Source organism: Penicillium chrysogenum (genome assembly GCF_028827035.1).
Source record: "Penicillium chrysogenum strain IBT 35668 chromosome Unknown utg000001l_segment0_segment0, whole genome shotgun sequence".
NCBI lineage: Eukaryota > Fungi > Ascomycota > Eurotiomycetes > Eurotiales > Aspergillaceae > Penicillium > Penicillium chrysogenum.
This window is the reverse complement of record NW_026622749.1, coordinates 6,634,297-6,651,455: the sequence shown is the minus strand read 5'-3', so window position 1 is coordinate 6,651,455 and position 17,159 is coordinate 6,634,297. Positions and strand designations below refer to the sequence as shown.

At 48.5% G+C, this 17,159-nt stretch overlaps 6 protein-coding genes across 6 annotated transcripts; 4 read left to right on the top strand and 2 right to left on the bottom strand.

Annotated features, from left to right (window-relative positions):
• Positions 1–720: 720 nt before the first annotated feature.
• N7489_002642 (putative C2H2 transcription factor) lies at positions 721–3,115 on the top strand (the record flags this gene model as incomplete). The annotated part of the gene is made up of 5 exons (XM_056708397.1): positions 721–1,846; positions 1,897–2,150; positions 2,209–2,315; positions 2,370–2,665; positions 2,721–3,115. 5 exons carry the CDS (start codon positions 721–723, stop codon positions 3,113–3,115), a joined length of 2,178 nt encoding a protein of 725 aa, XP_056572699.1.
• Positions 3,116–3,345: 230 nt separating this feature from the next.
• N7489_002641 (uncharacterized protein) lies at positions 3,346–3,669 on the bottom strand (the record flags this gene model as incomplete). The annotated part of the gene is made up of 1 exon (XM_056708396.1): positions 3,346–3,669. The coding sequence occupies one exon, from the start codon at positions 3,667–3,669 to the stop codon at positions 3,346–3,348; it is 324 nt and encodes a 107-aa protein (XP_056572698.1).
• A 2,337-nt stretch (positions 3,670–6,006) lies between these two features.
• Positions 6,007–7,790, top strand: N7489_002640 (cytochrome P450; the record flags this gene model as incomplete). Its single annotated transcript, XM_056708395.1, has 4 exons — positions 6,007–6,141; positions 6,197–6,412; positions 6,481–6,504; positions 6,561–7,790. The coding sequence occupies 4 exons, from the start codon at positions 6,007–6,009 to the stop codon at positions 7,788–7,790; spliced, it is 1,605 nt and encodes a 534-aa protein (XP_056572697.1).
• Positions 7,791–10,153: 2,363 nt separating this feature from the next.
• On the top strand, positions 10,154–11,323 carry N7489_002639 (uncharacterized protein; the record flags this gene model as incomplete). The annotated part of the gene is made up of 3 exons (XM_056708394.1): positions 10,154–10,229; positions 10,367–10,497; positions 10,610–11,323. The coding sequence occupies 3 exons, from the start codon at positions 10,154–10,156 to the stop codon at positions 11,321–11,323; spliced, it is 921 nt and encodes a 306-aa protein (XP_056572696.1).
• Positions 11,324–11,723: 400 nt separating this feature from the next.
• N7489_002638 (putative actin polymerization protein Bzz1) lies at positions 11,724–14,252 on the bottom strand (the record flags this gene model as incomplete). The annotated part of the gene is made up of 5 exons (XM_056708393.1): positions 11,724–12,118; positions 12,168–13,314; positions 13,374–13,454; positions 13,507–14,034; positions 14,208–14,252. The coding sequence occupies 5 exons, from the start codon at positions 14,250–14,252 to the stop codon at positions 11,724–11,726; spliced, it is 2,196 nt and encodes a 731-aa protein (XP_056572695.1).
• A 582-nt stretch (positions 14,253–14,834) lies between these two features.
• On the top strand, positions 14,835–16,633 carry dbp5 (ATP-dependent RNA helicase DBP5; the record flags this gene model as incomplete). The annotated part of the gene is made up of 6 exons (XM_056708392.1): positions 14,835–14,916; positions 15,021–15,189; positions 15,256–15,753; positions 15,813–16,050; positions 16,100–16,300; positions 16,355–16,633. The coding sequence occupies 6 exons, from the start codon at positions 14,835–14,837 to the stop codon at positions 16,631–16,633; spliced, it is 1,467 nt and encodes a 488-aa protein (XP_056572694.1).
• Positions 16,634–17,159: the final 526 nt, after the last annotated feature.

Below are 17,159 nucleotides of genomic sequence, written 5' to 3'. Positions count from 1 at the left end.
TGATATAGCAAGGAGAAGATACTCCATGATCATCACTATCCTCAGTCTAGCCTGCAATATACGGGTTTCGATGCAGGGGGTGATGAAGTATTATTCGTCGATCATCTTCCGATGAGTGCCACGAGATGAGAGTATCGGCCATCTTCAATAATCAAATAAAATAATCAATGCTTTACCTACGGAGTACGGAGTATTGTAGATCCAGTTCATTGATGACGTCGATCAAATACTGGTTTTGCTGCCAAGCTAATATGTTTGCTCTGCACGATCCCGACGTCACACTTCCTTCAACTAAGTACTATCGAGTCTAATAGGAGAGTCCATCGGCTAAATATAGAAGAACTAGAGAATTTAAACGATAACTATGGGAAAAGTAGCAAACGCAGTGAGTGATTCGGATACCTGCATAGTCATAAGTGTTTGCAACTATATATAAGCTTGGTACTGGATTATCCCCCTTTTTTACAACCCCCTTTTTGGGTGGTTTGGGACGAGCTCATGGGATGTCATGCCTAACATGGCACGAGGGCATCTACCACCAGATGGTCGGCATATGTGAAAGAAATTGAAGAATCGAACCTAGGTAGACCGACACCCAATTACCGATCAACGCATCCGCGCTAGAACTCTAACGTTTGTCGCCCCACCGCTCTCCCCGCGAATACTTCCCCGGACATTGACGCTCCCCGGACTTGGTCCAAAATAAATCTCTCTCGAAAAATGTCGAAACATTCTTTGACAGGAAGCCCTGAGACATCAGAAACGTCGAAATACGAGTGCTCATTATGCCCCAAGCGATATAAGCGACGCGAACACTTGTTTCGCCATATCAGCTCCCATACATCACAGCGGCCATACCAATGTCATTCGTGTGGCGGGGCTTTCCAACGTGCTGATGTTCTCAAGCGACATCTACGAACCTGTGATGGCGGCGCATCCAGGGCAAGTACTCGAAGACGGGCTTGCGATCGCTGCGTCCGTCAGAAGAAGGCCTGTAGCTCCCATCAACCATGTCACAGCTGTGCCAAAAGAGGTGCCCACTGTTGGTATGCCACAGACACAGGGCCTTCACCACGGCCAAGCCAGCATAGCCCCGCCAAGGATATCCCGAAAGACCAAGACATGAATGCTCAATTTACGGACCCACCGCCACCGCCCTCGGCGTCTAATACAATGATGCCGTGGGGCTTCACCCTGGAGGACTTGCAAAACTTTGGCACAAGTCCGATCGATACCTTCCTTGATCCAGCTTCTATGCAATGTGCAAGTCCGATTTGGCCTAACTTCTCGGCTTTAGCTCCCGAAACCCCGGCAACTTTTGAACCTGTTTCTAGTGACAACCCCCGGAAATCGCTGCACTTTCTCGACAAGTTTACTAGCAACACAGGTCTAGTATCGAGCTTTGATTGCGGCACCCAAGAGCAAAGAGAACAAGTTGCTGCCAGCTTGGACCAGCAGATCTTGTCACAGCTACAGCAGAGAATAATGTCAATGCCGGCCTTGAGCATGGATGTTCCATCTCTGGTACTGGAAAATAATAGTGACACAAGCTCAACTAGCGACTTAACACTGGATTGGTTCAATGATCCACTTTCCTTGAAGACGCACGAGATCCTTCTCTTAATTGAAGAAGTCGTCACGATCAAACCGCGCAACAGTTCTGTCACCTTGGACTGGTCATCAGCACTCAGGGATGCATGTCTGCAATTCTTTTCTCCTTCGAACATAAGAAGGTTCATGGGATTCTATTGGGCTATATGGCATCCTAATGTGAACTTTGTGCACCGACCTACCTTCGACATGCTTGCAGCGAAGCCAACAGTCCTAGCTGCAATGGCTCTAATTGGTGAGTCTGTCTCCTATTACAGGGTGTTGTAAATGCTAATCATTGAAAAGGTGCCTGCGTATCACCTGATATGCCTGACAATGAAGATGCACGAACCTGGTTCAACTGTGTGGAAGAAATGGTTTTCATTGACGACGATTTCAACAGTGATTTGGCCTACCAATCTTCAGGCGACATGGCCATTCAAAGACGCAAAATCCAGGCTGTACAGGCTGCCTATATAGTCTGTCTCTATCAGAATTGGGAGGGCACGGATGCGAGCAAGAGCCGCATTCGACGTTATCGTTTCGCTACTTTGGTATCTGTAAGTGTATCTTCCGGTCTGTATCTCATTAGTGTATTAATCATAAAAACCATAAAAGACCGCTCGTGACATTAGTATCACGGCAGCGAGACACCTGAATTACAGCGAGCAAGGCCGCCATGAGTTCGAATGGAAAGAATATGCAGCTAGAGAGGAACTCATCCGGTGAGTCTCACTGTTGTGCTTGAAGAATTAGGCACTGATACTCCTATATTACAGTGTATTCACTTGGATCTTTTTACTAGATTCAGCATTCGTCATTTTTAACAACCTTCCTCCGCGGATGGTCATCAAAGAAATGAGGATGCATATGGCAACACCAGAAGCTTGCTTCCAGGCGACAACGGCAGACCAATGCCACCACCAGCTCCAACTCTTCCTGCCTGCAAGAAGTCTCTACTGGACGATCTCGTTGCGGGGGTCATTCGAGTCGATATGTAAAGACGACTTATCCGTCAATATCCGGCACCTTCTCGCTACCCTGGGTCCACTGAATTTATTTGCGTTAACATCAGGTAAGTCACAATACAAGCCCCCACGGTGCAATTCTGTTAATATTGTAACCATCAGGAATCCATTCACAGATATTCCAATTCCGCAGCGCGGTGGGAAGCTTTCAACTCCGAGCCCCGATACAAAATGCACTCAGCAACTGGCGAGATATCTGGCACTTGTTCTCGTCGACATTCCCACAAGGAGTCATGCCACACATGACAATCGAAGACCCGCACATCCAACCAGAGGATCTTTGGAGACGAATGGGATTCTGCCGCTATTCCCCTGAGTACTGGCTTCTAGCCCACCTGATGGCAGATCGATTGGCCGTACTTGGCACGTCCAAGACAGAGAATGAATTGGAGCCGCTTGATGAGGGTCCCCTGGACCCGATCCTGAATCGATATGATCAAACTAGTATGCGTCAGGTAAATGATCTGATTATGGGCTTTCAGACATTCCAGATATGAACGTCGGTCCCTGCTGTACGATTAAGGGTTTCACTACAAGAAATGAATGCATGTCACGCTTTGTTTTCGTATATTGCTATCTTCTCAAGTCCCGGACTATCTTGAGAACACAGATCGCTATTGCTGAAATAATACAGATTTTGAATAAAGGCCAAAACTGTGGTAATGGGTCGTCACTAGCAAATTCTGTTAGTGACTAGATGATTGCAACTGGATGTAAGATGTAGCGTTTACCTTTCATGGTAGGACCCCGGAAGGAATCCAGCCTCACGTTCTGATTCTAGTCTGAGAGACTCAGAGCCATCCTCTCTCCAGTCTATTGTTGTTTCGTGGAGCCCGGGTATTGTGTCGCGATTTTGTTCGACTTTCGGGTGAAGCGCATTTGTTGATGTCGCATCGTGAATTGTTTGCGGTTGTACTATCGTCTGAGACGTAGCTTCGAGGGTGTCACCAGGCCCAGGAATCCGCAGAGACCGAACGCCTATGGGTGTACCGATAGCTAGGAAGCTGAGGAGGAGGACGAAGCATGTGGTAAATAACGGCCGAAAGAGCATTCTGGTGAAACCAGTTAAGGGTTCGAAGTTCACCTGGACAGCTTTGCAATGGATAAGTGCCCTAGTCAGAAATTTGGGGGCGTCAGTTGGTTTATATAGAGGCTTCCAAGGTTAATTTGAGTTTTGAGCTAATTTCCTGGGCTGAAGTTTGATTTTACTGTTTCCCTCAACATGAGGATGACTTCTTGGCGCTTATTGGATCACGTATAGCCGTGGCTGAGTGGTCTTGGCACGGAGTTAAGCCTTGCTTATCCGACTTGGTGATTGATGACGGTGGACATATATTTCCTGATACCTGTGAACTCCCTACGGGTTAGAGAACATATTAAGCAAGAAGTCATAAGACACAGGCTTTGCTTGCTCCCTGTTACATCTCCCTAACACCTCAACCTTGCGTACTCTAAAAAGAAACCCTACTAACCAGGAGTGAATATACTATATAGACTTTGTCTAGCTACAAAGCTCTCAGACCGCCATTCCCCGGTTCGTAATACCAGAGCCAGAACTAGTACAGTTGCTTGAGAACATTGAAGGCAACAGAATTGAAATCGATAACGGTGCAAGCTGTTGACGCGCCAAGAGATCCACCGGGTAGCCGTAAGCAAATCACATGGCCAAGTCAAAAACTACCTTAATTCTTCCCGTAAGATTATAAATCAACAGTCAGAGGTCATACAAAGGAAAGTCACCTTGCACAAATTAAGCCTTTTTTGTCCTTTCCTGCTATCCACGCGAGGAACTGAGAAGTGGCAGGGAATATCAATATTACCAGATAATCCAGAGAACCCACTAACAAGAAATAAAAAGCAGAAGACCACTATCAAGACTACGGCCGCGTAAGCGGCCAACTATTCTTGTGCACATCACTTGGAAACTATTTTGGGCTTGAGTTGATTTTCGAATTCACAGCCCTAGGCGGCTAAAATGCATCTATGTCTCTATTGCAAAGCATTTTCAGTGCTCTAGGATTCCTCTACCCTGTACTTGGCATTATCTTCTGGCTCCACTCACTCAACCCACACTGCAGGCTCTGGTGTTTACTGCGCCTCCACTGGTATATTCTAAATATGGCAAATAAAACAGATCTCAGTGGTGTTTGGTACGATCTTATTGTCTCCCAGAAGTGGTATAAGCGTGCGATAACCATGAGGTTTAAAGGTTGGTAAGCCCATCCGAGTCCAGGCAGAAAATTCACAACCAGCTTCTATATCGGATGTAGGACCAGATATACATTTCAAGTCCTATTTGGTATTGCTCCTAAATACCAGACTGACTATATTCCCGTATACCGTTCCATAACTTCGATCTGTGGTTACATTCTTCCTGGTTTGCCCTATCATGTACTTATTCGGTAATCTCAAAGATATACCAGTATTCTAAATGGGTGTGATTGGACTTAAGCACTGCATCACCGAAAGCATCTGCTTTTGAATAGGCCCTCCAAAAAGGCGGGCACCGTTTGATGGACCCTCGTCTATGAAAGGACGGGTGGGAGAGGTCAGTATGGGCATGTTGCTCTCAAATTTGGGGTAGAGACGTCCCTTGAGAGAAAGCAGGATACTCAATGCTGTGACTTTGTGACGTGGTAATGGATGAGCGCAAACGAGTGTAGTCACTTGCTCAGGGGCAGTATATCGCAAGTTCGCAAGTATAACTGATGAAGCGCGGCCTAGTGAAGACTTTGCTCGTCAGTTACGCATAAGACACGTGCTATATACGCAGTATTCTCTGTGAAGTTATACGTACCTAGATAAGGTTCAATAACCCGCTACAACATGAGGATGGGGAAGAAGACAACCAAAAAAAGACATGACAGCAATAAGAGTGTGATTGTGCCCTTTAAGATAGGAAAGAAGATGAAGACGAAGCTATTCTAAACTATATAAATCTCTATGCCCTGACACAAACTTTTGCCATGCCATTTTACATTGATCAGAAAGACGTCACGCCGGCTCACTATTGCCTAAGAGCATCGGACCTTCAACATTAGCACGACTCCTTTTAGAGGGAGTTTTCCCAAAAAGATTAGTCTACAATGATAGGCCGCTATAACCACTGGAAGAGTTGAGGCAATGCATTTCGATGACGATTCCCCCACATGGACTCCGACGTACTCCGACGCCCACCTCCGCATCCGCAGGTATACACAACCCACTCCGCTCCGAGATCGACAAATATACTAGGGTTGAGCCATGCTAGAACATGAAAATAGGGATATAGGCAATCGTATTTATATATCAAGGGATATCGCTAGGATACTTTGATCGCAATGTCAATTCTTTTCTTAGGAGTGCAGCTTCGATTTACTGGGCTGTAAAATATCTTGAAACATCCAAAATGCTACCAATTACCGTGGTACTAGGGGCAGCGATTTCTGTCGTACTTCTTTCGCGCATCCTCAGAATTGGACATCGACCAAAGAACTATCCCCCTGGTCCTCCAACATGGCCCATCTTGGGCAACATTCATCAAGTATGCGATAAAGTGCTTCTACATGAGGGACGTTGCGCTAACTTATCGCCTTTAGATGCCCTCTCAAGATGCTCATCTCCAATTCGAAAAATGGGCTCGTGAATATGGCCCAATTTACAGTTTGATGCTAGGCACCAAGTGTCTGATTGTACTATCCAGTGACGAGGCAGTCAAAGAGCTTTTGGATAAAAGAAGTGGTATATATTCGCACCGCCCAGAGTTATATATTGGCCAGATCTTGTGCAGCGGTGATCTCAGAATGTTGATGATGGTAAGCCGTGAAGCCAAACAAAATGATTTTCGGGTGTGTCTTGTAGCTAACTAGACCTTCCACCTTAGGGCTACGGACCAACATGGCGTGGGGTATGCATGACTTGAGAGTGATAATTATTGCGATACTTCTGCTAACTTGATTCTAGTTTCGCAAAATGGTGCATGGCTTGCTTAACGTTACGACATCCAAGAAATATCTACCCTACCAAATGCTAGAGAATCGTCAAATGCTATACCAGCTCCTAACAGAGCCAGAAGGATTCCTGAAGCACATTCGACGATACTCAAACGCCCTGACGACCACAATGGTTTTCGGATGGCGCACGCCTACATACGAAGACGAGAAAATGATGCAACTGTTCAACGGCTTCTCGGAATTCGCCGACCTCAACCAAACCGGAACAGCAGCGATCATTGACTTCTTCCCATGGCTACGAAAACTACCCGAATTCCTTCTCCCAGCACAACAGAAAGCAAAGGACCTCCACAAAAAGGAGAAAGCACTGTATCTGAGCCATTGGCTGCGAGCAAAAGAAGAGGTTGAACAAAACACAATCAAGCCATGCTTCTGCGCGGGGATGTACAAGGCGCAGAAAGAAGACGGTTTCAGCGATGACCAAGCAGCTTATATCTCCGGAACACTCCTAGAAGCCGGCTCAGACACGACATCGAGCACGCTATATGCCTTCGTTCAAGCCATGCTACTATACCCCGATATCCAACGCAAAGCCCAAGAAGAGATCGAAAGGGTGGTGGGTTCAGGTCGCTTACCCGTTATGGAGGACCTGTCCGAACTACAGTACGTACGGGGCTGCATGAAAGAGACAGTCCGCTGGATGCCGACGACCATCCTCGGAGCCGTTCCACACGCAGTCACACAAGACGACGAGTACAAGGGGTACTTTATACCCAAGGGGGCTGGGGTGATGAACAACGTATGGGGCATCCACATGGATCCGGCTCGTCATCCAAACCCGCGAGTATTCAATCCCGATCGGTACCACGACGATTACCAGAGCTTTGGGGAGGCGGCGGCGAACCCGGATCCGGCAAAGCGGGATGTGTTCACCTTTGGTGCGGGCCGTCGTATATGTCCCGGCATGCATGTTGCCGAGCGCAGTCTGTTCCTTGGCATGTCGCGCATTCTGTGGGCGTTTGATATCGCGCCGGAGACTGATGCCGCGGGATCTCTGATTTTGCCTGATCCCGATCGCTTGACGCAGGGATTTGTGTGTATGCCTGAGGAGTTCCCGGCGAGGATTACGCCGAGGTCGAAGGAGAGAGCGGCTTTGGTGGTGAGGGAGTGGAAAGAGGCAGAGGGAGAATGTCTTGATCCTGAGACAAGACAGTGGGTGCAGTCGCCGGTGGATTCATGAGTTGGTTAATGGAATGTCTGCTTGCTGTGCACACATACTTGTGATGCTGGGGTCAGATCAGAGAAGAGAGACAGCTGTGCATTGGCAATGTTGACCGGGGCAAACAAAATTCAGTATTTCTATTCACAATGCCAATATGGAGTATAGGCAAGTGCCATTTTGGCAAGAGCGAAGCTATACATGTATGAATATCCCAAGGTTACGTACCTACAGCGATGTGTTTGTTATCCACCCTTCGGGGTGATGTACGATTTCGAATATAATATATTCAGGTATATTTTGCACTGCCTACCCAGGAAACCGGGTAGATGATGTGTGGTGGCATCCTAACTTATATAAAGACGATTCACGATGGCACAGGTTATACCAGGATTATAATATGCGACAGCTGCCACCTGCATGTTCAGCAGGCTCCTGGGAGTGGAGAGCATTACATGATCTCCCAGATGCTCCCTGACGACCGCTTCGATGTTATTATCGGGGTTTGTTGAGAAGTGACTTGGTGATTCTATTACTTTTAGCTTGAATCGAAAGAAACTCCGAATCCAAATTGGGATGTTCAGGTATGCGTTAATGCTCGTGAGGTGCAAACTCTACATTAGTCAAATAGTCGGTGTAAACTACCTAGGTAAGTTCCAGTAGCAACCATGCGGTGAAACGAAAGACCCGACGAGGGTATTATCACCGCCATATAAAACCCTGCCTGAACCGGGGGCGCAACATATTGATATGAGCCATATAACTCAGCGAACGGGGTGCTGTCCCTGCACGGGTGTTCCAAGCAATCCTTGCAATACCGACAATATTGCTCGTTCAGGGGAAATGCTGGGCACTAATATAAATAGCCATGTCCGCACCTTGTGCTGGACTGATTTTCTTGAGACTCCCATCTTCTTGAAACTCCTAATATGATATTCTCTTGACATGTTAACTGCCGCGATCGAGTTAATGCGAGTGTTAAATGTCACATGCGTTCATAGACATCGTTGGTACAGTCGAGATAATCATGGCAGACATCTTATCTTGCGATATGCTCGTCGTCCAGGTATTTGGATCGATTATGAGAATTCGAATATTTGTGGGCGGTTCCTAGCTGACAGATGCACCTGGATATCGACTGAGCCCATGGGAAGACAATCATTATCCCGGGGTTGAGGATAGTATAACTTTCAAGGTTGTTTGAATCCATTGCTGACTTGGAATCAGAGATGTCGAAGGGCCTACCCGTTGAATGCTGTCCAGTTTTTTTCCCCTCTGACGGGATAGGCGATCTCCGCACAGGAAAGGAGAAAAAGAAGGCCAACGCATCATATGCCGTGTGACCCAAGTGACCCAACAGGCGCCAGAATTATTTCAGTCAAATCGGTGAAATCTGTGAAATCAGTCGAAACGAGAAAGGGTTTGAGAAAACCAGTGGAAAGGAAAAATGCCTCAGGAATATATAAATGGCGCATACTGCATATTGCAGGTGGGGCGGTAAGATCCTTTTTTCGTTATGATTGGTGGGAGAGCTGACAGCTGAAAGAGAGCTTGTTTTTTTCCCTTTTTCTCGTTTCTTTTCAATACTTATAGAGAGAAGGGAAATAAGAGATAGAAGAAGATTAGAGTGAGAAACTGACATAAAGAGTCGAGTATATATGTATTCGCAGAGAAGAAGAGATGAAACAAAAACCAGGTTATTGCGGTTAATGGTTAATAGGAAATCCAACAGCACAGCCACCTCCAGATGCAGCCCCATGGTGGAACGGGCGTCTCGATTACCGAGTTCAGATCCACGTGAAAAAGAGATGCAAATGTATGAGGCATTTCTAAAATCTGGAAAATCTGGAAAATCTCGAAAATCTGGGTAGTATCCGATTTTAGGGAAATTATTAGGAGATTGGAGTTGTTAATATGAACTGGGACTTCTCCAATACGAAAATCCCTCATAGCTATAGTATGTACAGCTATCCCCCAGTCTAGATATGTACTATACTACACCACACAACCGTTTTACCCTTTTTGGTATCTTCTGTCGGAGACCCACGTCCGGAACAAAAGTACCGCATAGTAAGATGAAACTATGGCCCAAGCTCCAGTCAAAAGCGAAAGAAAGCAAAAGATACCCTGAAAAAGCCACCAAAGCCACAACTGAACCCTCCAAATGCAGTCCCAGTCGATCCTGTGGCTGTCGAATCATAGGGTTTCTCGCACACAGACGTCTATTCCGAGGTAATGGAATATGTAATGAGAAAGAAAAAAAAATGAAAAATTTGTGTCATCTCAATATCCCGGTTGACCCCTCAGTCCTACATAGGACGATCTTAGGGGGAAAAAGGTATATAAGCTTGTCCCCGTCCACACACCACCTCTCATCTTAAGGAATGCTTATCGACGGTCAAAAGTGGGCGTGTGAAGCTTGTATACGGGGCCACCGTGTGACCAGCTGCAAACATCATGGTTAGTACTCACAGTTGTCGGATTTTCTTTTTCTTTCCCATACCTCTTCTAGTATAAAACACATACTATATCCAAACATCCCCATTTCCCTACATATGTATTCCCCAAAGCTAAAAACTAACCTAACAACCCCCCAGATCGGCCACTGATCCGCATCAAGCGCAAAGGCCGACCCTTCGCAACATGCACAATGTGCAACGCAACACCCTGCACATCTCCAATCGAGCATGCCCGCGCAAAGCGCGACGCAGAGCTCAAATGTCCAAAAGTAACGCAAACACAAAAACAAAGCCAAACCCGGAATTCTCACGGCAGGGAAAAAAAAGAAGAAGAGAAATTGCAAACGCCATGGTACTGATTGGTGTTTGCTCTTTTTCTAGAAATCCTCGAGCGGAAGAATCCATCGGCAAAATCCGAACGGGTTCCTCCCCATTGCCCCACGTCCCGGCCCAGGTCCAAGTCCAACGGGCTCGATCTCGGCGGGGAAGACCGTCGTGACAACCTCGAAGTCCAAGTCTAGGTCTGGGTCGAAGTCGGCATGTTCGACTTCGTCCGCTTCGTCGCCTGGAAAGACGACTATCTACCATGATGCGCTGGGAGATTGGTCTGGCTCCGACGGCTCCGTGTCTAGGGTTGATTCCGCTAGACATACTGTGTCGTTTTCTGGGTCGGCGGTGCCCGGGTTAGAGTCGGGTCGGACGCTTAGCGCTGAGCAGGGTTCGCTTTCGCATTCGGCGCCTGGGTCGTTGTATGAGTATCCCGTTTCGGAGGGGGAGGAGGGGACGGCTGCGGCTTTGTTCGATCCGGCGTATTCTCTGCAGCCTTCTTCGCTGGCGGTTTCGGCGGCCCAGCCTGCGCAGACGTTGCCTATGGTTAGTCCGCTCGATGGGGTGCACCCCTTTGATTTCTCGCTGGACCCGGCGCTGGAACTGGGTGATAACACTTTGGGGTATTTGAATGAGGTCAACATCAATATGGATTTGGACTTGCCGGCTATGGAGGAAATGTTCCATGTGGAAGATTGGTCTAGGTATATGTGGTCGGCTGAGACAGGGTTTGAGCATCTGGATACCGGATTCCCACCGGCCCAATAACATGAGGGGTCCGGGCTGCGAACCCGGTCAAGAACTCGCCTGATGATTGATGATTTTATCTCTTGGAAGAGGTTGAAGACGTATATACAAAATGGAAGAGTGGAAGCATTGGCTCCCGCTGTTTGTGATATATCTTACATCTGCACTGCTACCAACGGGAACAGTTATAACTTTCATGTGGAATCAATGGAAACAACGTGTCCTATGCTCTATCCGAGTCTCGCGAATGGATGCCAAGCACGAATGCCCCCAATGCTCCTCGCTGATGTAAATGACGGAACGGCACTGATACGCCGACTATACAGAGTGAACAAAAATAAGAGAAAGCAAGCCTGGACGCTATAAGGAAACAGACAAGTGAAAAAAATGCACGGAGGTCAGTGAGTACAATCCGTCCCAACTACACCTCCTGGATGTAGTTCGCCGGAACGCTCTTCGTAACACCGCCCCGTTCGACGTCCGCCCATCCATCGCCACTATCCCGGTTAATCAGGACAAAGCGGTCACCCTCTGCCATATTCCACTCCATATCGCTGCGGGCTTCGTAGTCGTACAATGCCTCGACATATTGCAATTTCTTGGCTCCGCGTCTGGGCGCGACGGCTGGTCCGACACGCTTCGGCGCCGCGCTTCCTGCCAGGGATGCCGAAGAATTCGAGTAGGTTGACCCAGGTCGCTCAGGCATACTGGGACTAGCGGATGGCACGGGGGATGGTGTTGGGGCGGCTTCGACATATGAAGCCGGAACAAGCCCTTCGTTGGCTCCGGCTCGCACACGCATCCATCCAGAACCATCTGTGCAATTGTTAGGAATTGGTGTAAACGGTAGGATAAGAGGACGTACCATCTGGTTCGAGGATCATCACTTCGTCCCCCTCTTCCACGCTGACCTCATCCGAGCCGGTGGCTTGATACGCGTACAGCATCTTACCTCGTGGCTCTTTGGATTTCGAGCTCATGCCAGTGTCGCTAGGTGGAGGTGCAGTCATGTATGCTGTCGGAGGTGGTGCTAGCACCCGGTTCCTCCTTGGGGCAGTGGCAGCTGGCTTCGTCTCTGCAACGGGAGCTGGGGGCTCCTCTGCTGGGCTTTCTGCTGTGGGCTGAGTAGCAACGTTCGATACCGACCGAGCCGTACTGGCCGCATATCCTGAGCTAAGAGAGTTCATTGTGTTTTGCCGCGTCAGGGACGGGGCGGCAGTGGAAGCCGTAGGTGTGCCGATATCCACAGCAGGCATGGCACCAGCCTGTTCCTGTCGCAGGACCTTGAGTTTCTTCTTGTCTTCCTTCGTTTGCTCACCCGGGCACTCCGCAGGCACCTTCATTTGACATTTACTATGGCAGGTGTAACCACAATCCCGACAATCAAAGCCCTTGGCGGACAGGCCCCAGATTCGCTCACCGCAAAGATCGCAATTTGTCGGGATCTTGAATGTCTGAGAGCGGAAATTGTGGTTCTGGGCCCCCAACGACAAATCTCCAGCCACTGCCATGATAGTTGCCGTTTCTACCTCGGCCGTAACCCACTTGCGATCAACCTCGTGAAGGGATTCTTGAATGTAGAAAATGGATCGCACGACATCTAACTCGTTTCGATTATCTTTGCCATGTTGAATATTTTCGCGCACTTTCTTGCTTCCTTCGACCTCGCGCTTCTTCCGGTCGGACTCGACGCGTAGTTCGCGGATTTGAGTTTTGCTCTTACTCAGGACATTGCGCAGGAAGACCTTGGCTGCTTCATCGGCGATGATTGAAGCATCGTCGTGCCATACTGGACTCGGTTCGAATCCTAGGTTTGCGGGCTCCTGCGATTGAGTCACATTGTGCTGGAGGAACATCATGGAGTCTAGATGCGGGTTGTTGCGTGGGATTTCGATAAGAAGGTTGGCCATGTGCTCTGTGCTATTTGAAAGAGATGCCTTTTCAAGTTGGGCGGCGAGCGACCATATCAAGTTCAATTTTGCGACTCGTGTTTCATTGAGGTTTTGTAAGCCCTGGCCGGGAATATGAGTACAATCGATCCAGGGTATGGGGAGTGGCAGGTTCATCTTACATCGATCACCTCAGGGACATATTCATGGTAAAATTTCTCCTTGAGCTTATTTGTCACATTGATGCTGATGAGATAGAGGTTCTACCCGAAAGTTAGCATCAGGACACGAGGTTCGCGGTTGCGTGAGCCATGCCTTATAGTTGTTCATCTCCAGTATTTGCTGTTGATATGCTGCTTGTGCTTTGCTCTTGCCATGGTCAAAAGCGGACTCCATTTTCTTTCTGCGAGATTCAACCTCCTGACATGCGCCATCGTATTTGCCCTTCGCTTTCTTGAGATCACCGAATGCTGCCTCCCGTTCCTTTTCTAACTTTCCATGATATTCAACATGGCATTTGCGAATCTCTTCATATTGGGTGGCAGCTTGTTTCAGAGGATCCGCCACCTGCACTACCAATTCTGAGGCAAATTTGTCTCGTTCGGCGGCGTGGGATTCCACGGCGTTCAATTGTGTAGTCCAGGTAGTGAGCGATGCGCTTTCGAGGGAGCCGGGGGTTAAGGTGGGTGTATCGCCCACACTCAAAGGGCTGATCTTCTTCGACTTGCGGTCATAGTACTTCTTGCAAAGGGCCGTTAACTTGGATGCGTACTCCTTCTCGATGGCACTGCGCTCGCGATAAAATTGGTGTATCTCGTCTACCCATGATATGCCATTTGATACCTGTGCAACATGTTTGCATTAGCTCCACTTCAAGCACATAAGGTGATCCGACGGGTTCGTTGCGGGGAAATGAGATCGGGATCATACCCAACTATTAACTGGTTTGAAGGAATCCTAGACAAATTAACCCAGTTAGCTATGTATCTGCGACTATCACTGTAGAGTATCGATACCTTTAACTCTGCTCCAAATTGGGGAGCAACGTCTGCGGCCGCCATGGCTGGATTAAGATCCCAAGGCAGACGCGCATGGGACAGTGCGGGAATGGAAGACCGAACAATGAGATCGGGTTGCCTGGTGTTAGCACCGCTCGTCTATGAGGCACTTGTCTGGTGTCAGCCAAAATAGTCGACGTCTCCAACTAGGCAGTGTTCAATAGGCTAATAAGGCCATTTAGACAGGAAGAATGAGCTCAATGGCCAAGGCGGGGAGAAGCCCGGTGTTACAATACCAAACATACACGTTGCTGGTAGTCAATATGTGTCCTGCCCATCCATTACAATACGATTACATTTATTTCACTTTGACTCAATTCGGACTAGTTCCTATCCTTCGGCGTCATCTGTTTTCTTCCATTCAGTGAGAGGAGCTATTGTTTTCTTCGGTTATTGCTCTTCTCTCCTTGGGTTGGATTTTCGATTCCCTCCGTTCCTCCTGAGGCTTAATTGAAGTCATCCTCAGTTGGCGCCTTAAATCCCCTGCGCTCATCTTAATCCATTTCGAACTTTTCTTTACCCCACGACCACCCCTCCACCTTTCCTTCTCCAACTCACTCGAGATACCCGCCCAGACTTTGTACAATGTCTGACAATCTAGAGACCACGCCTGCTGCGGGCTCCTTGGCTGACCGCATCACCAAGCCTGACGAGACGAAGCCCACCGGTACGAAACGAGACCGCCACCGTCGCTGATTCCTCCAGTCGATACGACCGGAAAACGCGCGCTACCCCGACTGATAGCTAATATTCTTTTCTTTGATTTTACAGATACCTCCAATGTCTCCGCCGCTCCCAATGAGGACGGGGCCTCTGCCCCCGCGCAGGGTTCCGCAAATCTTGAGGAGCCTGACTACACTGTTGCGGTGAAATTGAGTGACTTGCAAGCGGACCCCAACAACCCCTTGTTCTCAGTCAAGAGCTTTGAAGATCTGGGCCTGTGAGTGCTATTTACTGATATGGTTTGCAAATGAACGCCTCAAAGCTAACTTGATTGACACACCAGAGATGCGCGCATCCTGAAAGGTCTCTCGACCATGAACTTCCGCAAGCCCTCCAAGGTCCAGGAGCGTGCCCTTCCCCTTCTGATGAGCAACCCCCCGAAGAATTTGGTTGGTCAATCGCAGTCCGGTACCGGCAAAACCGCAGCCTTCGTTCTCAACATCCTCAGTCGTCTCGACCTCTCGACGGAGCAGTTGCAGATGACGCCGCAAGCTCTGATCCTCGCCCCCACCCGTGAATTGGCTCGCCAGATTGTCGGCGTGATTCAGATTATGGGTCAGTTCCTTGATGGTCTCATCATTGGCACTGCTGTTCCTGCCGACTCCAATGCTCGCCCGTCGAAGATGGACTGCTCAGTTGTTGTTGGCACACCCGGTACTGTTCAGGATATGATTAAGAAGCGTATTATGAGCCCTACCGGCTTGAAGGTGCTTGTCCTGGATGAGGCCGATAACATGCTTGACCAGCAAGGCCTGGGAGACCAGTGCATTCGGGCCAAGGCGTAAGTACTTTCACACCTCGACATTTAAAGCTTTCAGCTAAATAGTCTCCCCTGGGTAGGATGATTCCCCGAAATGTTCAAATCGTCCTGTTTTCCGCGACCTTCCCCGCTCACGTCTACCGCTACGCGGGCAAGTTCGCCCCTGCCGCAAACGAGATCACCCTCCAACACGAGGAGTTGACCGTTGAAGGCATCAAACAACTCTACATGGATTGCAGCACTGAAGAGGAGAAATATCAGAACCTCGTCCAGCTCTACGGGCTGCTCACTGTCGGGTCTTCTATCATTTTCGTCCGGGTAGGTACCGTCCCAGATCAAATTTGGAATATTGCTGATCGCCGTATAGACCCGTGCCTCTGCCGTTGAGATCGAGAAGCGTATGGTTGCTGAGGGTCACACCGTTGCCTCATTGACTGGTGGTGTCGAGGGATCCCAGCGTGACGCGATTATTGATTCTTTCCGCAGCGGTGAGGCTAAGGTCCTTATCACGACCAACGTTCTCGCTCGTGGAATCGACGTCTCTACAGTTTCCTTGGTTGTAAACTACGTAAGTTGATTGTTTGTCTTCTTTATGTTCAAAGCTAACCTTTCTCGCCTTCAGGATATCCCCGAGGAGTACTCTGGCGGTCAGCGCACCAACACACCCGACTACCAAACCTATCTTCACCGTATCGGCCGTACCGGTCGCTTTGGTCGCATTGGCGTGGCAATCTCATTTGTTTCCAACCGCAATGAGTGGGAGATGCTTCGCAAGATCCAAGAACACTTCCAGTGCGTCATCGACCGCATCGATACTAGCGACTGGGATGAAGTGGAGGAAATGATTAAGAAGACTATCAAGAATACCCGAGCCCAGGCCGACTTTGTCCAGACCAACTAAGCGCTCGGAATGTCGATGTCAGTGTACAACATACATTGACACCTTCAATCTCAAGATTCTGGTTTGAACGAATCATTTCACGTTTCATGCTTTGAAGAGTGACGAAATCTCTTCTTTTTCTTTCGCGGCCCAACAGGGAGAGGAAATTAGATACCTATTTGCGCGCATGGCTCCAGCGTCCCATTCCACTTCTCCTGGTCTGCATTTGCCAGATATGCCAAAAGAAGCGGCTGTCTTGAAGTCGAGGAAGTCAATTGCTATTCAAAAAGACATCTTTTTCCCATTCCAGGCTGTTTGTAGATTGTCTTCCTTTCTTTTCATGTGATTCTGACTTATTCCTGTGGGTCACCTTTCGGCGCCTATTAATCTTTCATGTATTCAGATTCTCGTGCATCTTCCTCATCTCATGGAACCAGTTTTCTGTCCAACCCATCGATCGGGAGCTTAGCAATAACGTCAACGTAACCATCGACGCGAAGTTGAAGCACGCAGATATCGTCCAGCCGACTTCCGTCACCACCACCAT